This window comes from Podarcis muralis, chromosome 4 (genome assembly GCF_964188315.1).
Source record: "Podarcis muralis chromosome 4, rPodMur119.hap1.1, whole genome shotgun sequence".
Lineage (NCBI taxonomy): Eukaryota > Metazoa > Chordata > Lepidosauria > Squamata > Lacertidae > Podarcis > Podarcis muralis.
Genome location: NC_135658.1, coordinates 96,280,870 through 96,304,240, shown reverse-complemented (window position 1 = coordinate 96,304,240; position 23,371 = coordinate 96,280,870). Strand labels below are relative to the sequence as shown.

The 23,371-nt window shown below is 43.3% G+C and overlaps 1 protein-coding gene across 19 annotated transcripts in view; it reads right to left on the bottom strand.

Annotated features, from left to right (window-relative positions):
• Positions 1-23,371, bottom strand: part of MYCBP2 (MYC binding protein 2) — a 140,974-nt gene that overhangs the window by 1,143 nt on the left and 116,460 nt on the right. For 17 of the 19 annotated variants that reach the window (XM_077927743.1, XM_077927733.1, XM_077927739.1 and 14 more), the window contains 20 exons: positions 22,779-22,939; positions 21,434-21,590; positions 19,990-20,214; positions 18,694-18,759; positions 17,629-17,868; positions 17,262-17,360; positions 15,955-16,035; positions 14,720-14,986; positions 14,298-14,581; positions 13,480-13,576; positions 12,820-12,939; positions 11,798-11,899; positions 9,947-10,075; positions 9,680-9,812; positions 7,909-8,012; positions 5,355-5,543; positions 4,269-4,376; positions 2,958-3,167; positions 742-849; positions 452-617 (listed from right to left, as the gene is read on the bottom strand). In XM_077927743.1, coding sequence (XP_077783869.1) covers positions 452-617; positions 742-849; positions 2,958-3,167; positions 4,269-4,376; positions 5,355-5,543; positions 7,909-8,012; positions 9,680-9,812; positions 9,947-10,075; positions 11,798-11,899; positions 12,820-12,939; positions 13,480-13,576; positions 14,298-14,581; positions 14,720-14,986; positions 15,955-16,035; positions 17,262-17,360; positions 17,629-17,868; positions 18,694-18,759; positions 19,990-20,214; positions 21,434-21,590; positions 22,779-22,939 — 3,046 coding nt within the window. The remainder of the gene's footprint in view (positions 1-451; positions 618-741; positions 850-2,957; positions 3,168-4,268; positions 4,377-5,354; positions 5,544-7,908; positions 8,013-9,679; positions 9,813-9,946; positions 10,076-11,797; positions 11,900-12,819; positions 12,940-13,479; positions 13,577-14,297; positions 14,582-14,719; positions 14,987-15,954; positions 16,036-17,261; positions 17,361-17,628; positions 17,869-18,693; positions 18,760-19,989; positions 20,215-21,433; positions 21,591-22,778; positions 22,940-23,371) is intronic. The other 2 variants (XM_077927735.1, XM_077927750.1) reach the window with 1 other exon arrangement.

Genomic DNA, 23,371 nt, shown 5'->3' with positions numbered 1-23,371 from the left:
ATACTTTGTGGTCTTGGAGACTAAGAAAACCTCAACATTGAATTTATGGCTTCCTAAAGGGTTTATGTTACTTCCCCCCTCCTTCCGCCCCCGTTTTCTTGACCCAGGAACACCGATCACACATTATAGGATATTTGTAATTTCTGTTCTTCATGCATGTACCAAAAGGCACTGTGAAATTTGTTTGAGAAGGGAGGGGACCATTTTGCTACTGGTTTTAATGTGATCACTTTGCTTATTTGGGGGAATAAAACATCTGATATTATTTTCAAATAACTCAGCCTCCATGCATAAAACTGAACATAATTATGAAAATCTGAACAGGAAATACTAATCTGTGCAAGGATCTGTTGTAGCAGATCCTGCTTAAAGACTATCTGGCATGCTACCTACTTTTCCAAGAGTTTAAAGCTATTCCAAGATACCTTTAACTACCATTTTAAAATGTTACCTGCAGGACAATGTGGAAGTTCTTCTTTAGGAATGCTAGTCATTCTTTGGAAGTCGTCATGACAAGCATTGCAAAAATGGGTTGTCCCAAAGCAAAAAAACACAGCCACTGAGCAGCAATAACGACATTTGTACTCTAGAAAATCTGTACCATGTTTAGGACACATCTGTGAGGAAAAAAAGGGGGAAAACCACAGGTTAAGCTAACTAGCGTGAGTTAAAAGCTGTTTCGCTATGTACATTTATTATGTTGTTTTTTTTAAAAAAAGCAAAGCAAAAGTGTTTTCCTACCTGAGCCCGTGAAACATCAGAGCAGGCACCACAGATGAGCTCTCTAGGATCATAGTCATCTCCCTGGCCAGCCTCAGCATCACAACGCGCTTCTCCACCAAAATAGGCCTAAGAGGGAAAACATACAAAAGACTATCAGGACATGGAAAACTGAAGACAGTACAGTGGTACCTCGGGTTAAGTACTTAATTCGTTTCGGAGGTCTGTACTTAACCTGAAACTGTTCTTAACCTGAAACACCACTTTAGCTAATGGGACCTCCTGCTGCTGCCGTGCCGCCGGAGCCTGATTTCTGTTCTCATCCTGAAGCAAAGTTCTTAACCCGAGGTAATATTTCTGGGTTAGCAAAGTCTGTAACCTGAAGCGTATGTACAGTGGCGTAGCGTGGGGGGTGCAGGGGGGGCCGGGCGCACCGGGCGCAACATCTGGGGTTAGGGCAAATCCACAGGTTAGGGGGCACAAATCCATGGGTTAGGGGGCGCAAATTACTTGCCTTGCCCCGGGTGCTGACAACCCACGCTACGTCACTGCGTATGTAACCTGAAGCGTATGTAACCCGAGGTACCACTGTACAGTTCATTTACAGCATCTCAGAAGTAAATTGATTTGCAAAGAAGAACAGATGAAATGTTCTTAGTATATAATATTTTTCCATGTGTGTATCTATAGATCTCAAGCATAAGGGTGGTTCACTATTGGTGAAGTCTTACATTTACCTGGCTAATTTTGGATGTGCTAACAATTAAAGCAGAGGGTTTCTACATTTCAACATCCTTGTTTGGGGGTGGAGGGGGGTTTGTCAGGGATAGCAAGTAGTCAGGATGTGGTTTCATAAGAAACAGAGCATGAATGGGAAACCAGTGGCCCCTCCAGATGCTGGAAGAAAGAGTTCTTGCTTACTTCCTCTAGTTACTTCTACCTTTCTGAAAAAATGTCCCCCAAAAGATGTCACTGTACAGAAAGAGGAGGTGCCTGTAACCAGGAGCTGAAGAAAAGAGAGCTGCTGAAGTTTACATTATTAATTGAAAATTACCAGTAGAGGGTTGCAAGTCTTTTAAATGCCTATATCAAAAATAAAGCTGGAATTGAAAAGGTACAATCATGGAATTAGGTTCTAAAATATTTTTGCACAGTTTAGATCAGCTTTTTACCATGCATGGAAGATTGTATCTATTTCTGGCACAACTGACAGAATCCTTTGCAGCACCAAAGTGACCTCTCCTGGGCAGTGTGCATGGGGGTCCTGGGCTGGCCAGAAGACAGGAACCGACTCTCGACCTTGCTGATGTGGTCCAGAGGAAAGCAAAGCTTGGCTGCAGGAGTTGCTGGAAGGAGGCATACAAGACGCCATCTAACCGTTTTAAGGACTCCACTACAGTTTTGTGTAGGGCTTACCGTATTTTTCGCTCTATAAAACGCACCTTTCCCCTCCTAAAAAGTAAGGGGAAATGTGTGTGCGTCTTATGGAGTGAATGCAGGCAGGAGGCTCTGCTCAGCGCTCCCTTTAAGGAGCTGCGTGGAGCGTGTGTGTGGCTCTTGGGGGCTTTTCCCCAAGGAGGGAGAAGGGCTGCCCTTCTCCCTCCTCGGGGAAAAGCCCCCAAGAGCCACACACACACTCCGCGTGCTCTTTAAAGGGAGTGCGGCTTTTGGGAGAGCCGGGAAAGGCTGTGCGCGGCCAAGCAAGAAGCCAGGACAGCCAGCGGGATCGTTGCGCAGCGATCCCACTTGCTGTCCTGGCTTTTGGGATTCAGAATCCCCCCCCCCTTGTTTTCCTCTTCTAAAAACTAGGTGCGTCTTATGGTCTGGTGTGTCTTATAGAGCCTAAAATACGGTACTCCTTAGCCTTTTCTTCCCCCGAAGATATCCTGCAAGGCAGCAGATACAGATTTTTCCTCGGGGTTTACTTCCAAAGCCTTTCTCACAAATGAGTGTGGCCGCAAGGCAGCAGAGGTTTAGGATCAGAGTTATTCTCCTAGATGGGCTACCTTCCCATGTTGACGAGTCCCATCTGCCCCTCTCTTCCCTTTACAGCATGTGCAGAAACCGCCTTCTTGACCATTGGGCCGACTGTTGGTCTCATCTGCTCAGTCCACCAGAGCCTGCCCTCTCATGCAGGGAACCTCCCTGACTCACCAAGGGTTGCAGACCCATACCAGCGCCTCGGCAATTTCCTAATCTGGTTAATCTGAACAATGGATCTAGGCCCCAAATCATACCTTTTTGCATTTGTAGCAAACATAATAAGCGTATCTGTTCATAGCGAAGCCAGCAGGGTCATTGTAAAACCGAACTCCGGGTGTTGTGATGGCCTCACTTTTGTGCAGTCCTTCATACTCCAGTCTCATCAGTGCTTTCCTCTTCACGTCTTCATAGAGCTCCTTGATTGGATCAAGCAAGTCCTTTAATACTGTATGATTAATTTTGTTCTGTTAGAAACCCACAGAAAAGAGGAGAGAGAAAATAAGCAATTTGTAAACAAGCATTTGGCAAAAATGAAGATTTTATTTGGCATGTAACTAATGAAAAACAACCCAAAGGTCCACACACATCAATTTTAAATAGCAAAATGCCTATTGACCAACATGGTAAGAGTCTCAACACTCCTGTCGAGAGAGCCTTTTCAGTGATGATGCCCTGGTAAAAGAATGTCTGGTGCCTACATTGTGGCCCTTTAAGTGCCCAGTGAAGTACTTTGTATTTTCCCAGCCTTTTAAAAAATCTTTTAGTAATCTAACTGTTTTTAGAATAACTCCTGAAATGTTCAAGATCTGCTGAGAAGCTTGCTGTACTGGTTTTATTATTTGATGTTGTGTTTTTATGCTGTATTCTATTTTTTAGTTTTATGGCTTTGATTGTTTTTTTCTTATTGTTGTTGTGTGTTATCCAGAAAGCCTTGTTATTGGGTGACAAATAATTGCTGCTGATAGATGAAATGAGAAAACACCCATCAATGTTTAGCATAACATTTGTTAACAGCAAGTATGCAAAAGCAGAGAGGCAAGAAAATATTGTTTATTCCTTAACCATAGCTATTTTAATGTATTTAAAAGCCTCAGCACATATTACTGGTGTGACTGAAACATGTCAGTGATTTCCATAGTTCAAAATGTGCAATTTGTTTCACATTTCCTTCACAGGGTGCTTGCTCCTTCCTGTTATATTATGTTAAATCACTAATTATTCCCCATTTACTTCTTCCAGATCACACATTCTTTGCATACACTGCTAACTTGAGCAGTTTCTAACATTTACTGTAATGGTCCAGAGACATAACTGTTGCACACAGTTATTTTGGAGGTTATTTTTTAGCAGACACACCAATTGTTTCTTAAATTCCCTGGAAATTTATAGCATGCAAATCAATAATTTAGAATTTCGATCAAGCCCTTAATATTTCCTAGTAATGTCCTTAAAGACTATCCATTTCACATTGATTTCAATCCTGAAAATCGGATGAGCACATTTCTTAGCCCTTCAATACGACTTGTTTCTCAAGGTATTAAAATAGCGCTTGACCATTGGCTCACCTTGCAAATAGGGCAGGACATAAACCCAAATGTTATCCGTGGCCCAAGCCATCTGTTTTCTAAAACTCGGCAACAGCATTGCAAATGGAATATATGACTACAGTCCAACTGTGAAGAGGAAGATTTATCAATACATTAACAGAAATAATCCCTGGTACACATCATAATATTAAGCTTTGCCTTAAAGCAGTCAAACTGCAAATCAGGGGGAAAAATTGTTTACTCTGATTATACAGTAAGAAAAAATGGGTGATACCCAACACAGTGTGAATTGGTGTCTGTTAGTACAACATAACTTCTGGTTTCTCCTCTCCAGCCACCTATGTACACTCAAAATATGTTCCAGAGGGTTTGAAGACCCTCTGAAGCAGACCCTGAAATGTGGTGATGGAAGGGAGAAACAGGAAGCCACATTATGCCAGCACATTATGCTCAAGCCTGCAGACATAATTGAATCTCACACAGTAGATAATTACAAAAAAGTTGTTAAAAGAACATTGTAGATAATAAAACGATGTAAACAAATACAACTAATAAAGCACTGCATTAACCTTATTCAGAACCTAGAGCTAGGATTAAAAGATCCAACAGCTGCTTAAACTGACTTAGATTAGAAAAAGCTTGTGAATGGCACATGCAATTTGGTACAGAAGCCAGACATTTGGAATAAAAACTGATCGGGAGCAAAGTCAAGGATTGTGAATTCATGATAGAGACCATCCATATGAGATAACTCAAGGCATTAACTAGGTGACTTGGTAAAAGCACACCTGGAATGGGTTGAACCGATCATTAGGGTAAATTTCAGCACTGGATAAACCTGACAAAGGAAGACCAGCTACAAATGCAACTTGGAACCAAAGAAGGTTGGCAATGCTCTGAGAATTGGAACAGCAGAAATTCTTGCATCATAATTTATTAGCAATTAACACTACCTGGAAAAGCAGCACAAAAACAGCAGCTCTGAATAGTTCATAGTTTACATGCTGGCATAAACCTGATTTCTACAAAGTTGCTCCCTGCTGATTAACTAGGAACCTCTGAGAATCAGCTAGAGTTTCTGTATATTAAACACAACATTCAAACCTGAATAGCTGGTGCTGCCGAAAGTGCCTCGGTGAAACAAATCATGCACATGTCATCAGCATCTTGTTTAAGGGTCGTGGTGCTCTTGTCGCAACCATGCAAGCAGGGCAAGCAATGCTCTTCATTCTTGACACCGCCACAGGGGTGACCACAAGGATGAGTCTTGCTGCAAGCTATCTTAGCGTACTCCTGTTAAAAACAGATGTAAACTAACATGATACACTCTCAGGTGGTTGGAGCCAATCATTTCAACTTGGCAGAGAGGAGAAAAAGTCCTGCCACAGATTTAACAGGTAACAGCAGTAGTAATTGTATTATACAGGAAGCTGCCTTACTGACTGAGTATGCGTCAATACCGTATTGGCCCGAATATAAGCTGCACCCGCAAATAAGCCGCACCTTTAAAATGGGGGGGGGGGGAGAGATAAAAGAGGCTGGTTGGGGGGGGGTGTTGTCTGTTCAGTCTGCTTTCCAATTGCTTCCTTACGGTAGCTCAGGGAGTGTGATGGCCTGGGAATCTGATTCAGAGGCTGAACCGGAGGAATCCCAGCCTGCACAGGAGTCCCCGCCTCCAGGGCCGGCTGAACTGGGGCAGGACCTTGATTCTGAGGAGCCTGCGCCTGTGCCGGATCCTCAGGAGCAGGCACCAGGTGAATCCATTCTGGCTCCAGAGGTGGTTGAGGACTCAGTGCCTACAGGTGAGTCTCCCCCTGGGCCCAGTAACCCTTCAGCCTCTCCTGAACTGCAGAGGCTTAGGGCAGAGAGGCAAAGGGAACTGGTTTCTCCCAGGAGGAGTGCTCGCCTTAAGGCCAGGAGAGGCGGGGCTCCTGGGGGCCGGGACCGCCCCTGGCCTCAGAGAAGATAAAGGCCAGTCAGCCCGGTCCCAGGTTGCGGGAGCAACGTCGTCGTTGAGTACCTGCTCCTGTCCAGACCCAGACCTGACCCTCCAATGTTCCTGTTCCCCGCCCGGGTTCCTGTTTCTGACCTTCCAGCGTTCCTGTTCCCCGCCCGGCTTCCTGCTTCTGATCTTCGAGTGTTCCTGTCCCCGCCCGGCTCCCTGCTTTGGACCTCGCCTCGCACCTTGTGAACTATTTCCAGGCTAGTGACTCAGGACTGAACTTTGACTACAGTAACGGTAGCCTTCCCCCCGGGACCAGCACAGGGAGGCTTGGGAGCAGTGGGTGGGCTGCGCGCCGTTGCCCTGCACTCCCGGGCTGCTCTCTGGGCTCTTTGCCGGCGGCCTTCCCCCTTCTTTCCAACAGTTCGGGGGAGGCTTGGGAGCTGCAGTTGGGACGGGCGCCATTGTCCCGCACCCCTGACGGCCCTCGTGGGCAGCTGTTTCAGCAGAGATATCATAAGGTTGCGAATATAAGCTGCACTTTAACTTTTCACGGTCGGAATTTGGAAAGGATGTGTGGCTTATAATCAGGCCAATATGGTAATTTCTTCTTCCCTTTGCCAGAATTGGTGCTTCAGGTGGAACAAGGGTATGGGGAAGGAGAGCTGTACCTGGCAGGTGTGTGAGTAAACAAGAATGATGGAAGAAGGCAAAGTATGGAAGAAAGGGGATTATTTATCACCTCTGCACTGCCTTCTTTCAGTTCTGCATGCATTTCATTCCCTTCCCACTGCCTCAAAAATTCCTCTGTTGCAAACTGAAAAGGAGGGGAACCTATTCAATAAGGGGGTATTGGAACAGTATTGTTCTCTCTCGGTGCTTCTTGGTTATCTAAAATAAGTAGCTCAAAAGGATGATATCTCACTTTATACTAACTTGTGCCCTAAATGCTCATCCAGACCCCTTTTAAAATCTTCCAAGAAAGAAAATTCCGACCTTTCTTGTCTAACGAATGTTACTGCCCAAATAAATTATTAGAAAGTACTAAACCATGTCTCCATCCTCTTTATGTTATCTTTTCAACACGCTTGGCACAAAATGTCCATTTCTGGTACAGCTTTCATTGCCAAGCTAACTGAAGTACTAAGCTCTTAGAGCTCAGCTACACAATACAGATACAGTGGTACCTCGGGTTAAGTACTTAATTCGTTCCGGAGGTCCATTCTTAACCTGAAACTGTTCTTAACCTGAAGCACCACTTTAGGTAATGGGGCCTCCTGCTGCTGCAGCGCCACCGGAGCACGATTTCTGTTCTCATCCTGAAGCAAAGTTCTATTTCTGGGTTAGCGGAGTGTGTAACCTGAAGTGTATGTAACCTGAGGTACCACCGTAAACGGATGCAAGATAAAGAAATGAGCTGCCAGAATTACTTCAAAGCAGGTTCAGAAAAGGGTAATTTGGAGGATGACAGTGGGAGTACTAAAGCATTCCCCAGCCTTTCTGCCAAAATTCTCCTATCCCCTACCTGCAACCCTAGCAAACGCACATACAGAAAGGTGTGGAAGTTTCAGCAAAGATGTTTTGCAATGAAGAAGCAGGTTGTTGAGTTTTTCTCTGTATGCCTGTGTGCAACCTGCGGACGAGCTCTCACATTACAGAATCAAAATAATGTGTCACTTATAAATGGGGTGGAAAGATTCAACAGTTCACACAGACCTGGCAATCGGCATCAGAACAAACACTGCCCACTGCTGATAATTCTGTTCCGTTTCTGCAGCCACAAAAACGGCACGCTTCAGAGCTGCTCGTAGTGGGTTTGCCTAGATCAACAACAGGACACAAAGTTAGTACTCTTCGCCTAATGTCTTCTTTCCCCTTATTATTGCCAAGGTGAGTGTTAACCATTTTACCAGAAGAAACAGGCATTGTACATACAGCTGTTAAGGAAAGCTGGCTATTGCAAAGTAAAGGAATCTACAGGTATGAAGGTGCCCTGTGTGGAAACAGTCTCGCTCCCTGAGATAATTTTCTCTTGGAGGTGGCAGAGACTGAACTTGAGAGCAGGCCTAGTACAGGACAATGCGCTACATGAGAATGCATCATGATTCCTTCTCCTAATCCCAACAGCCTCATCCCCCTTGTCCTCCCCTGCCGCTCTGCTGCACACATTTCTTCCTGACACAAGTAACCCACCCTGTGCCTCCTTCCGAGAAAGATAGGTAAAGGTAAAGGGACCCCTGACCATTAGGTCCAGTCGTGGCCGACTCTGGGGTTGCGGCGCTCATCTCGCTTTACTGGCCGAGGGAGCCAACGTTTGTCCCCAGACAGTTTTTCCGGGTCATGTGGGCAGCATGACTAAGCCGCTTCTGGCGAACCAGAGCAGTGCACGGAAACGCCGTTTACCTTCCCGCCAGAGCGGTACCTATTTATCTACTTGCACTTTTGTCATGCTTTCGAACTGCTAGGTTGGCAGGAGCAGGGACTGAGCAACGGGAGCTCACCCCGTCGTGGGGATTTGAACTGCCGACCTTCTGATTGGCAAGTCCTAGGCTCTGTGGTTTAACCCACAGCGCCACCCACGTCCCTTCCGAGAAAGATGCCCTTTCCCAAAAACGAGGCATCGTGGGCAAGGTGACAGAGCGTGCCTGCGGTGCCACAGTTTACTCATTAAAGCTAGCACAAAACTTTTATGCTACTTTCAAGCTTTACATTAACTTTAAACAGTAATTTGGTGCTCTGGAAACAAACGGCGGCGAAAGAGAGGCATTCCCTGGATGACCTCAACCACGATGACTCAAAACGAGGCATGGAGGGGTGGGGAAGGGAAAAAAAATCAAAGCACTGCAGCAGTGGTGGCGGCAGCAGCTGGGCAGCCACAATTATGACGGCAGTTGGTGGCCCTGAAGGTGGCAGAGGTGGGACACATATAATTCACTACTCCTGCCTCATCTATTGCTAGGAACCTTCTGCATGGACCTGAGCCCAAACCTTTTGCAAAAGAGGTGCTTTCCACTGAACTATGAGCCAGAAGTAAGTATTACCAGCATTACATAATAATAATAGAATTAATAATAATAATATTAATAATATTGATAGGGATAGGGATAAGAATTTATATTTTTTTTAAATTTGACATTATCAACCCAACTCCTATTACCAAGTCTTGTGCAAATGATGCAAATTAAGCACATACAAAAGATCTGTCCTTCCATTTTTATTTATTTTGCTTCGGTAGTACGCAGATCTCTGCCAGAGTTAGGATCAGCTGTTCAGCTTAGCTGAGTACTAAGCAGCCTGTTTGCTTTATATAAAAAAGTTCTGCTGCTTGAGTTGATGATCCAGTTAAAACTGTGCATAATGGAGACCTATGTGTTTCTTAGTAAATTAATTAACCCATGTTTTACAGAAAGTCAACGGAACATTTCATCTCATTTTAGGGATTTATATTACCCTAACTACCCAAATGATACATGAAAATACATCCTACCTGTTTGTTCTCTGAACTCTACCATAGCCTTCATGGTTTTAGAGTCTGCAAGAGCCATCAGCCAGAAAAGTTTGGTCCTACCACAACCTTCATGAAGATCGACCTTGATCGCTTCCTCCTCTTCTTTGAATACCTGTCAGATTTGGCCAAACACATATTAAACTGACAAAATCAAAGATCATTCAAAGATACAATCTCTGGTGATACTTGTACATATGGATCTACAAAAGCATTTCGCCCTGAGAGGATGAAAACATCACACTTTACCTGTCTCTGATGAGACTTTGTTCGCCGATGGAGATGGAGGAATCTATCACAATCGGTACAGAGATTCCCACAGACGTTACATAGGATGATTGCAGCAGTTTCTCCATCATCATGGTTATCACACATAGGCTGATGGGGGGAAAGAGCAAATAGTTCAAGCCGATGGAAAATTTTCTTATTTTATCCAAGCAGGAAGAAAAACTTACTTGTATTTCAATCATTTATATGCAGCAGCTTTTTAACATATAAAACCTTAATTATAAGTAGTAAGAGGTTCTCAGAATTACAATTATTGAGGGGGTGGGAACCTCACCCCAATAATTTGCTTTTAAAAATAAAATCAGAATGAGATAGGGAGCTTTATGGCACAGATATAACCAGGCTGTAATTTGTTGAACTATAGAACTGTGATTGTTTCAGCTTTCAAGTATCAAACAATATGATCCAGTTAGAAAACTACTGAAACAATGATGCGTATTTTTATATACTAAAATTTAAACCCCAAGTTTGATTGTAAAATGATGCTGGGCACATTTTAATCTCCTCATTTCTTCCCCAGTGGCTATTTTGTTGTTGTTGTTTAGTCGTTTAGTCGTGTCCGACTATTCGTGACCCCATGGACCAGAGCACGCCAGGCACTCCTGTCTTCCACTGCCTCCCGCAGTTTGGTCAAACTCATGCTGGTAGCTTCGAGAACACTGTCCAACCATCTCGTCCTCTGTCGTCCCCTTCTCCTTGTGCCCTCCATCTTTGCCAACATCAGGGTCTTTTCCAGGGAGTCTTCTCTTCTCATGAGGTGGCCAAAGTCTTGGAGCCTCAGCTTCACGATCTGTCCTTCCAGTGAGTACTCAGGGCTGATTTCCTTCAGAATGGATAGGTTTGATTTTCTTGCAGTTCATGGGACTCTCAAGAGTCTCCTCCAGCACCATAATTCAAAAGCATCAATTCTTTGGCAATCAGCCTTCTTTATGGTCCAGCTCTCACTTCCATACATCACTACTGAGAAAACCATAGCTTTAACTATATGGACCTTTGTCGGCAAGGTGATGTCTCTGCTTTTTAAGATGCTGTCTAGGTTTGCCATTGCTTTTCTCCCAAGAAGCAGGCGTCTTTTAATTACAATACTTTAATTCAGTGATTCTCAAAGGGTGTGGCACACCACACTTGTGTGGCAGAAGAGGATGACAAGTGTGGCAGGAAGATTCAAGGACAATCAAAGAAACATTTAAACCTTTCAGTGTATTATAGTTTAGCATAGTATATAAAAAAGGTTCATGTGCAGAATATAAGAGATATCTTTTCAAAATGAGAGCAAGAGCACCAAGTGATACCGAGAACAATCCTAGTTGTGACCCAGGGCTGCTATTTGAATAGAGTGCTAGAGAGGACTAAAAAAAGACTGTCTTTCAGAGAAGCTTGTCTTCCATCAATGATCTCCTTAACAGGGAAGTTGAAAACCACTCACTAGGAGCATAAACTGACACTAATAGGAATCAGTGGCTTCAAAAATATAATAAATGTAGTCCTGCTGGTAAAGCTGGAAAGGGGAACCCCCCTTCTTTCCAGCCTTTTATTCTTGGGGTGTCATTGTAAGATTGCACCCAGTGTCTCTCATCAGCCCCTTTAACAAAAAGTAAATGAAAAGTGCACAAATCTTCTCCAACAAGTCTCCAACAAGCAACTGGCTGAGTCTGCAGGAACACTTACAGAAGTGGGTACAAGAAAAGGCACAAAGCACATGCTTAACTGTTCACATTGCAAATTCTGCACAGTAGTAGATAAACTAAGAATTTATTCAAAAGTTGGTGAAGTTTATGTTTCCTGCAAAGTTTGTTGCCGCCTATTCCTTACCATTTGTTTTTGCTGCCCATCCTTCCCCATCCACCTTCCAGAGGAAAGTCTGTCTACGTGGTCCTGATCAAGCACACAAAGGGATGCAAGAGCCAGCCAGAGCTGTTAAAAAGAGGACAAGATCAAATTATTTTTTAGAGTGCGGTAAGCCATATTAATCTTAGGAATTAAGCAATGAGTTTATATTGACGACTTAAACATAACCATCTTCAAACTGTATTTTCTCTAGCAACATGCAGAAGTTCAGCAAAAAGAGTAATGAACATTTAAGATTTTTTTTAACCCAGCATAAGCTTTGGTAAAAGGCATTCAGAATATACTGCAAACAGCTTATATATTCTGTACCTCACACCTGATTAGCACTTATTTTAGAATTTTAGGAAATTTAGTACTATTCTAAAGAGGTTTTCGTTTTCCCTGCAACCACTGTCATCTCCTTTTCAAAAATATCATTTAGCCACGCATACATAACTAAGTTGCCTCTTATTAAACTGTGTGACATTTATATATACCTTCATTCTTCTGTGAAATACTGAATTTATGGTCAACAAAAGGTTTTAACAAAAGGAGGGGATGGTGGCATGAGAGATCCAACAATGTTGTGTAGCTATTAAAACTGATAATTCCCTTTTCGTATACAAAGCACTATCTCTGCACAAGAAGTAGCTTTTTCAAACTCGTAATATTACACACACAACACAATTCCCAGCAGATATGTACTTGGAGGAAAATCAAATTTGTTAGCAATGGGAATATAACAGAAAAGTTCTGCAGCAGTAAATATAATCAGATGCTTTTGTTATTATCAGTGTTTCTCCTTTTAAGATCATCATTATTCTTGTACAGGTGATATATATCAAGAAATACAATTTACTCAAGGAAAAAGCAATAGCCCACACAAATAAACCAAACACAAGACACAAAAACCTTAGGTGGCTAAGCCAGGTACGTGTAGATGTCTCTGGCGAAACATCTCCAATAAGCAAGATACAATGTGTAACAGAATAACCAACTGCTCTTACCCTGGTTGTTGCAATGCAACGCACTGGTGACCTGAATTCTTCCTCCATTTTGGTCAATGCAATGATTGTTTCAGCTATAGCGTTTTTTGTCACACGGGACCAAGCTTCAGACAAGTGACCCTGTGGAAGAGACACAACTTAGACCGAGCCCTAATATAATGCACTGTGCAGAAATGTACACTAAAACTGCAGAACGGTCGCATCTCATGCGGGGGTTACGTTCCAGGGATGCAATGTATATGCAAAAATGCATATATCCGAATTGCCCCGGCGAGACCAACTTTACCTTTCTGGAGTCTGCACTGAGTGGGCTTTGCTCTGTTAGCAAGACAGAGAGCTCAGAAAGGAAAAAGCTTGTCCAAAAAAGCAAGGGATTGGTGGGGGCAGAGGAGCTGCACACTTATCGGCTCTGAACATTGCCTGCCTTGGGTGCTAGGTGGCAATATTCACCCATGGGATGATGGCCAACAACCATGGAAAACAGTGAATTCTGCATGCTACCACTAGGTAGAGCTCTAGTCCCATCTGATGTGGTCCTTACATGCAGGGAGAAAATAATGCTTTCTGAAATTAAAGGGAAATCTCAGTGCAGGGGAAGCAGGGTGCAGGGACCAATTCAGCACAAGAGCAGCACAGTACACTAAGATGCTGGAAGCTTACGGCAGCCATGTCTTTAATGAGCTTAATAATGATCTCTGAAATCTGTGTTGGTGTTGAGCCCTTCATCCACCAGTGGCTTTCACCTCGTCGAAGATAGCTGGAAAGGGGGAAAAGCAAACATGAATATATGTATAAAATCAGCATTAGAAAGAACCTGAGAATACAGTACAGTCATACATCGGGTTGCGAATGTGATCCATGCAGGAGGCACGGTCGCAACCCGCAGTGCCGCGTGTGACGAGATTTGGCGCTTCTGCGCACGAGCAAAGCACAATTTAGTGATTCTGCACATGCGCGAGCACCGAAACCTGGAAGTAACCTGTTCCGGTACTTCCAGGTTCGGCACGGCCCATAACCCGAAAACACGCAACCCGCAGCGTTCGCAACCCAAGGTATGACTGTATTGAAATAAAATGCATTTTGCAGTCTTCGAGAACACAGTGTTTGACATGTTTTTAAAATTAAAATAGGGTTGCCATCTTTCAAGGGGTAAAAATTCTGGCACCAAAGGTTGTTGAGCTTTTTTTAGGGCAACCGCCCAATGGCCCCTCCACTGCTGCTGAGTCCAAACCCGGGTCACCTGGACCAGGTTGCCCACACCACAACCCAAGCCCAAGCCCAAACACAAAATTAAAACAAAAAATCCAGGACATTTGCTTTAAAATGTAAAATTCCCCCTTGATGGGCATGTAGGACACCCAAAAGAGGAGATGTCTGGCAATTCCTGGACATATGGCAATCCTATTTTGAAAGGGGACATTTTAATTCCCTGTGCCATGATATTGAAAGAACATTAAAAGAGTGCAACATCTACTAACCTGGAATTGAAAATCATTGGCAATGTAACTGTAGTAACGCCTTTGCCAGCTGCAGTGCCAGCTGTGCCAGTGATAGTGGTTCCTTTGGCCTTCAGCTGTACAGTGAGTGCTTTGGCAATGCAACCCAGGAACATGTCCAAGATGCCCAGCTTATTCCAGTCTCCCTTCTCTGTTGAATGAATGATGTCGCTTATATCTGCTGGGGGCAGCGCCTTGACTCCTATGATACTAGCCAAGCGACTCGGGGTGACTTCTGGCAGCACACGCCTAAGTAAGGAGGTCACCTAGATGAAGCACCCAGGAAGTTAGTCAACATTTTCAGTGTCTGAGTTAATGTATCAATTGATCATTATAAACAACTTTAACTAAATTTGACTAGGATGCCTCTTTATACCGTATGAAAATTTTCATTTTGCACTAACCTGCCTCTGTACCCTGGGCGAAGCAGTATGTAGCAGCGAGAAGAGATCTTGAAGCAACGTCAGTTGCTGAGCCAAGTACTGACGCCCTACATTTGAACCACTCAGTGCCAGCACCATGGACAGCAGCTCAAAGCAATAGGCATCAGAGGAAGCATCCTCATCGCTAGGCTGAGAGTTTGCGTTCTCTTTGCTAGAAATTGCATGCTCCCATTCTTCCCGAACACGAGTTGCTTCCATTCGGATAGCCTGTACAATGTGAGCGCAAACCTAACACGGGGGAAACAGGATAAAGTAATTTAACTGCAATCAACCACCTCATGACTCCAGTGCAATCAAGCTGATTTATAACTCATCCGTGTTTTAATTGTGATGCCATGATCAAATTCCATACGCACATCACGCCGTGCAAAAATAAGCCTTATGCCCTTCCCACCACATCAGAACATTTTGCGGGATTACACTGTGCCTAAGTCATTCGATGAAAAAAGGGACTGTTTGCACATGCATAGGCTTCAGCAAAATGTTCTAGATGTTAAGAACAGGGCTTGCTCTTTTAGATTGCCACGTGTATGTGGTGTATCTGCAGTGACTCAACAAATGGTCCCTAAATTAATTTGTAAAACACAAAAGTTTTGATTTCTGCTGAGTAAATTACCTGGCCCCTACCAAAAAGAAGAAGAAGAGGAGGAGTATGGATTTGATATCCCGCCTTTCACTCCCTTTAAGGAGTCTCAAAGTGGCTAACATTCTCCTTTCCCTTCCTCCCCCACAACAAACACTCTGTGAGGTGAGTGGGGCTGAGAGACTTCAAAGAAGTGTGACTAGCCCAAGGTCACCCAGCAGCTGCATGTGGCGGAGCGGGGAAGCGAACCCGGTTGCCCAGATTACGAGGCTACCTCTCTTAACCACTACACCACACTGACTCTTCAAAAAACTGTTTTTGAATTGCTCTGCTGCTTACATCCCCAGAAGTTTCTAGTTTGCATTTTCTTCTTTTTTTAAAAAAAAACCTGCTTTACCCCTTTTATGTAAAAGCGGGATAGCTAACATGTCCAAGCTAAAAAATGCTCAGCACCCACCAAAATCTCCTTCTTTCTCCCAACCACTTTCTGCCCTCCTCTCTCCAATGGCTGCCACTTCCCATGCTGAACCTCCCTCTCTTGTGCCCTGGAGACCACATATCCAAGGGTGTGTAAAATGCTCAAAACTATAAAAGGCTACTATAGTAAACAAACCTGCTTTTGCAAATTAGTCAGTTTACTTCTGCTGAATATAATTCCAACCATGTGCTCTTTCAGGTCTGCATCCGAAGTTGCCTTTAGATGGAAACATTAACATTTGATGTGAGCCTGTGTTCCACGGTTTGATTTTTGTAGCATGAAACTTAGAACAGTTTTGCTTTCCTTGCATATTCTGGCATTTACGAAAACAGAATACCTAGCCAAAATAAATTCGCTGAAGAATATATACACATCACACATTTTTCCCCCTTAAAAAAGAAGTTGTCAATAATACTGTCCTGGTTTTCTTTGTAAGAGTTTAATACTCTATGAAGAACTGAGCTTCCAAATATGACTTTGACGTCAGAGACAGAATTTTGCATTGGGACAATCTGGCATATTGTGACTTACAGTGCAATTTTAATAATGTCTACTTAGAAGAAATTCAGTGGGCTATAAGGGGGTTACTATTGCAGCCAGAGACTTCCACTTCTACTTTTTTGGGAAATGGTAACATGATTGAGCATTTGTTTATGTAGGACCTTTCTGGCAAGAAGAATCATAGCTGCTTTTTGCAGGACCTGGATATTAACACAGGAGTTCCTACTGTTAAAGCAATAAAATACTGTGCAAGTTAAAACCATCTGCTTTACTTGCAGGTAGTGCTTCCATGCATCGGCTTCCTAGTGAACTGCTTTTTGCAACAAGAATAACCGTATTTTTCGCTCCAAAGAGCGCATCGGACCATAGGGCGCACCTAGTTTTTAGGGGGGGAAATAAAGGGGGAAAAATTTATTCCCCCCCCCCCCAGCCGCGGGGCTAGGTGCGCATCGACCCCTCTTGCTCTTCAGGCTTCAGCGAAAGCCTGCATTCGCTCCATAGGACGCACACACATTTCCCCTTCATTTTTGGAGGGGAAAAAGTGCGTCCTATAGAGCGAAAAATACGGTAAGAAGAAACTGGGATGCAGACATGGACTTTAAATAGTGGCTGTTAATCAGAACAAAACATTAATAGTGAGGCTGCTCCAAGGTTCAACGACTGGTGAATCAATGTATCTGAAATAAATAAATAAATGGCTTACTATGAATCTTGCCAAACATTCCCTGACTATTGTTGAAAGTTAAGTAATCCCAAAGAAAGTCTATATTTCCAGCATGTAGGTAAACATTCAGCATTACTAGCAATTTGGCGAAACCACTACTGAATTAAAAGGAAAATCTAGGTAAGGGAATTCAGTCCAACATGGCAAAAGTCAGAAATTGACAGAACTTTCATTACTAGTTTTAGAATCATAGTAATGATAGAATACAAATAAATACATTGTGTACTTTTTCTTCTCCTTCAGGTGAAGACAGCAAAGCTTTTTCTTCTTGTTCTGGTGTTGGCTCAGCATCTCCAGATATGAGTTTTCCAAAGACCTATTAGGGAATGGATAAAACGACAGTAGAGGAGTTACGTACAAGCTTTTATGCAGGTGGAATAACCGTTTTAAAATATCTATGTGCAGTTCATAGCAGATACCCAATTGTCAAAAATAAACACACGCATAAAGCTCCCATAGAGTCTTTCATTGAAACAGCTTCAGATAGAGCTTCAGAGACAGAATTACACAAAAGTCACTCTTAGATCGTATGTCTAATTTACAGTGCTAAATATGAATTGTTGTGATGCAATTCAGTGTCTCACCTGAGATGTAATAAGCCTGAAGACCCGCAGCGTCTCAGCTTCACAGTTCCTTTGCTGAGCTACACTTGCTGAAATCTGGCCTGCTATTTTGATGCTTTCGCCATCCTTCCATCCCAGCACTTTCACTTGCCTAACTCTGAGAGTGTTCTCTGGTCCCTTTAATTCAATTTTGATGATGTGGTTATCTCCACCAGGAAGTTCACTGGTTACCCAGCCAATATGCCTTGAATCCAAGTCAACCTAGTAAACAGGAATGTAAAGAAGGATTTGTAAGGTCGTGGTGGGGCACACATACAGCTAATGACTTGCCTTTACAAGTAACTAGTTCAAAAGCCAATATTTAATAGTCTGATTCACGCATCCACATTCAACAGTTGAGGGCTGGGCATGTGTGAATGGGTTATCACCACAGACAGAGCTTTCAAACCAACCAATGTCAACTCAAAACAACTGCTAATATGAATTAGATTAAAAACGGACCTTCCCCTCCTCTCTGTACACAGGACTGGGCAATTTAAAACTGTAACAGTATTCAGCTTCTACAGCCACCTGATCCTTTATTACAGGCTCGTGTAAGGGACAAAATGCAAAACATAAGGAGGTGGAAGGCATTCGTTCATTTCCCACTTCTCTATTTGTTTCTTCCAGAGACATAGTACAAATATGATGCAAGGGCATCTAATGTTCAGTTATGGAGATTTTGTAAAACAAGCCCCTTGAATGGCATGTTAAATGCATATTACTCCTGCAAAGAAGCCAAACAGAATGAAAGATTTCTGCCACCACCAATATGCTGTGCCTAATGGTAGTCAGATCCTATTACATAATCGGCATGCTTGATTGAATTTTGATGCTATCTTATTTATACTGCTTTCATTGAGCTGTTGTATGTATCACACTTTTACTGTATGTTTTTTTGTAACATCTATTAATGTTCACTGCTTTGGGGCTGGGGGGCTGTGAGCCAAACAGCAGTATACAATTAGTACCATACATTCCAACTAGTACTATACATTCTTTAAGAATTAAGATGCACTCTTCTTCATAATTAAATTAGTTATTTACCTGCTTTATTCTGCAAAGATCTTCTACTGTCTTTCCTGTTAAAAAGGTCATCGAAGTCACTTTGTTCTACAGATGACAGAATGAAACAAAAATAAAAAGATGCTTTTAAATGAGTTGATATTACTAACACAGCTTAAAGTGCAGGACATGAATATATGTAATTTTATAAAACTGGATAGTGAAGAAAAGCAGAACTGCGATAGCCAAACAACTTTAAAGCTCAGCATTTTCACTTCATGTGGGTTGGCTCACACGTTTAAATCAACTGAAGCTATCAATTCTATATTCTGTCAACTCATTCTGTAGGTCTGCACTATATGCAGGATGATGTATAAAGGATTCTCTTTTTGAATGCACGAACCCTGCATTTCTAAAAAAAGGATTTTATAACTCAATCCTATGGGTGGCATTCAAAGTAGTAACTAAATTCAAGTAACTTAGCAGCATGCTTGTTCCACTGGTGAAATGCTTCATGACAGTGGTAGACTGTTGTGCAAGAAAATGCATGAGCAGGTTTGCTGGCAACTTCACTGCACAATGCATTTACAATAGTGCTGTGATGGCCTGGGAATCTGATTCAGAGGCTGAATCTGAGGAGTCCCAGCCTGCACAGGAGTCCCTGCCTCCAGGGCCGGCTGAGCCGGGGCAGGGGCTTGAATCTGAGGTGCCTGCACCTGTGCCGGGCCCATTGCCTGCAGGTGCTCCTCTCCCAGCCCTGTCAGGGGGAAGAGGAGGTTGCCTCTGGGTCCAGTAACGCTCCAGCCTCTCCGGAGCTGCAGAGGCTCAGGGCAAAGAGGCGGAGGGAACTAAGTTCTCTCAGGAGGAGTGCTCGCCTTAAGGCCAGGAGAGGCGGGTCACCTGTGGGCCGGGACTGCCCCTGGCCTCAGAGGAGATAAAGGCCAGTCAGCCCAGTCCCAGGTTGCGGGAGCAACGTCGTTGGAAACATGTTTCTGCCAGCACCCAGACCTGTTCTTCCGGAGTTCCTGACCACGCCCGGCTTCTTGCTTTGGACCCCGCTTCGCCCTAGGTGGACAGTCTCCAGACCCTCGACCCAGGACCGGACTCTCACAAGTGCAACTGTGGCATTGGACTGCTCTGTTGCACAACATTAAAGTTCACCCATGCAGTAGCTCAAGAGCCCTTGCAAAAGTGGACAGAGAACATTTGATACAGCTTGATCTAACTATTTTATAACTACACTCTCTACAGCAGTGCAAATTTATGAGAATATGCAAGTTCTGCTATTTTTTGTTTCAACAAAATTCATGTAGAAATATGTTACAGAATATGATTTACCCCAAGATCCCGTGAGTTGTCAACATGGACAGACACATAGCGAGCATTAATTCCTTTGACGCAGTTAATGGTGATGTTTTTAGTCTTATTTTTATCTTCATCTCCAGATTCCCAGAAGGTTTCTGTTGACCCATCCGTCAAACTACCAATCATGGCTGGGCGACTTGACGTTTTAATATCCACGATGCTGGTTAAGTCTTTTAGACAAATCACTATACATGATTCCTGTCAAAACAGAGGGGTTTCAGAGTCAAAGAGGTAAAAAAAAAAAAACAAAAAAAAAAAAGTATGTCACTCCTGCAGTTCAAACCATTCTTTCTTGATTAGTTTAAATGAAGGGCAGGTATGAAATGAGACAGCGATTTTGAGTTTGAAGGTTCTCTTTAAAAAGTAAAGTAAGAGTAAAGACACTGTTTCTATTAACATGTGTATAGACTAGACGGCTTTGTCCATGGAGTTTTCTTGGCAGGGATACTGGAGTGGCTTGCCGGTTCCTGCTCCCTGAGTGCTCACTGGAAGGACAGATCCTGAAGCTGAGGCTCCAATACTTTGGCCACCTCATGAGAAGATCAGACTCCCTGGAAAAGACCCTGATGTTGGGAAAGATGGAGGGCACAAGGAGAAGGGGACGACAGAGGACGAGATGGTTGGACAGTGTTCTCGAAGCTACCAGCATGAGTTTGACCAAACTGCGGGAGGCAGTGGAAGACAGAAGGGCCTGGCGTGCTCTGGTCCATGGGGTCACGAAGAGTCGGACATGACTAAACGACTAAACAACAACAAGACTAGACGGCACATCCAAAAATCAGATGCAGCTACCTGACACCATTTAGCCACACATCACAACCTGCATTTCCTCCCATAGGTCTACACCAGAGGTTTTCAACCTTTTTGAGTCCATGGCTCCCTTGACCAACTACATTCTTTCTGCAGCACCCTTGTGGGGCTCAGGAGTTCAGTTATGTTACCCCTTGCCTGCATAGCTGGCAGCCTTTCGTCCTTTTTTGAACACCCTCCCTTGTGCCGTGTTCCCTCAGCCTCCTCTCCTCTCCCCTCTCCTTGGGAGTCCTTCAGGCAGCTGCTGCCACCCCTGGTCTCTGACCTTGCGCCCCCCCCCCCCCCCGCCCCAAAGAGAGGTGCCTCCCAGAGGCATCATTTGCCTGTGGAGCTTGTAGCCAGGGCTGCTGCAACAAACAGCTGTACAAGCCTTTGGGAGACAGAGACGCAAGAGGGCATCAGAGGATGGGCACCCCGGACCATCATTCTAGGCACCCCAGGGTGCCACGGCACACTGGTTGAAAACCACTAGTCTACACATATGGGAAATATCAACTTGAGAAAATGAAGTACTTCTGAAACTTCATTTTAAGCGACTGCGTGCATTTCTGATTAGTAAGATATGCTCATCTACTGCCTCCCTGGAAACTTGGGAGATACGACTTACCTGACTAATAGCTTCAAAGCCAGACTGGATACTGATACTAAAGCTTTCTTCACTGTCTCCATCATCAGATTTGGACAGAATGTTGTTAATGTGGTGAAAGACATTGCTCTGGTGCAGAAACTGGTGATCCGATTGCTTGAATTTGAGGCTCCAGCATCTGGAAAAAATAAGTTAAGCACCCGTCTTCAGTTTAAATGCATCCAACGAACCATGAGCAGAGCATACATCATCAGCCTAAGACTCTGAACAGGCAGCCCAGGCTCTACTAAGAAGAAACGCATTCCATTATTTGCTGAGTTCCCATGTCTATCTATGTGGCAAATAAATGCCTTTTAACTATATCTAATCTATCTATCTATCTATCTATCTATCTATCTATCTATCGTAACATGAAATGTAGGCTGAGATATACAGAATATACAGTATGAAATACATTAAAGAAATTCCTGTTTCCCATTCTGTATCCCTTTCATTACTAAACGTATGTGTAAATATATATATTTTTCTTTTTACCTATTATTGTGACTTCTCTCCACTACGGCTTTATTGTACGGCTGAACAAAAGGAGGTGTATTTAATTTTTTTTTGGGGGGGGGGGAGACACAAGTCTTTTCAATATGGAACACACACTCTTCATGAATGAGCAGGTTGGGAAATGGTAGGAAAATGTTTACATATTCAAGCATTTGATCCAGCTTCCTGGTCATTACACAGCCCAATCTGAATGTAGACTGCTCAAGAGCAAGGGCAATGACCTAATCACATAGCCAGATACAAGTAGTAGCCAATGGAGTGTCGTCACAATCTGCAATTTGTTGGTATTGCTTCTGGAAGAAGCCTGCTTTTGTTTTTTGAAATGGTGCCAGAGCTGCAGATCAGAAGCAAGGCAACTGCAGTACTGGAACAAGGGATTATTCTCCATATATCCTGACAAGTTTAAATCCACATTTATACCTGCTCAGAGGCAGGAAGGTATATGAAAGAAGTAAACCATTTTTAAATACAGGAATCCTGACCAGTCAATGTACTCAGCTCTTACAAGACGGAAGCAGGATTCTATGGTTTCCTATTACTCCCAAATGCAAGCAAAAAACTTGTGCTAATATGTCCAGTATAACAAATCCTACCAATTACCTTGTGAAGCATCCTAATTCTGGGCATTTGAACCCTGCATACTGAAATGTGCCCAGCCACATACAGAGCTGGTGTCTAAATATCTGAGTAGGTAGCTTTTTTCCTACTTTTGCTCTAAATGAAGGCACTCTCTCTCTCTCTCTATATATATATATGTTTACCTTCTCTCTGCTCAATTTTTTAAAGGAGATTTTCTGTATGTAGCACCTACCTCAGAGCCATCTGTTGCAATGAACTTCCACTTGGGAGAGACATCATGAGGTCAGAGATGGTCTGTAGCAAACGGTGGAAAGTATGGGGCAAAGGATGAGCTGCTTCACCAGCAATCACTATGTCGGACAACGGATGCTCACAGACTCTTGTATCCTTTTCCTGAAATTCAAATTGCGTAAGTTACATCTGAAAAGCTGCCCTCTTGAAGTAAGGGCACACTCACGTCTGGCTGTTCTCATTATGTTAACCATTTCCCCAGTATATATTCAGGATCTGAGGCTTTCAAATTTCTATATGCATAACTTAATAAAATTAATAGGCGTGTGCTTAATTACGCACCCACATATATTGCAACATGATTCAAGATGGTTTGTTTTTCTGCACTGCAATTAAGATGAGGACTCTGAGAAAAGGCATACGATTTACCTTACGGTTCTGATCAATATTAAGTCAATTATTCTTTCTATTTTTGTTTTGTCTTATATAGAGAATGCTATATATTTTATGCTTTGCTGGTATAAATTGGTCGTTGGTGACAATGAATTCAGATTAAAAATAATCAAAACTACTTTCCTTACAAATGTTGTAGCC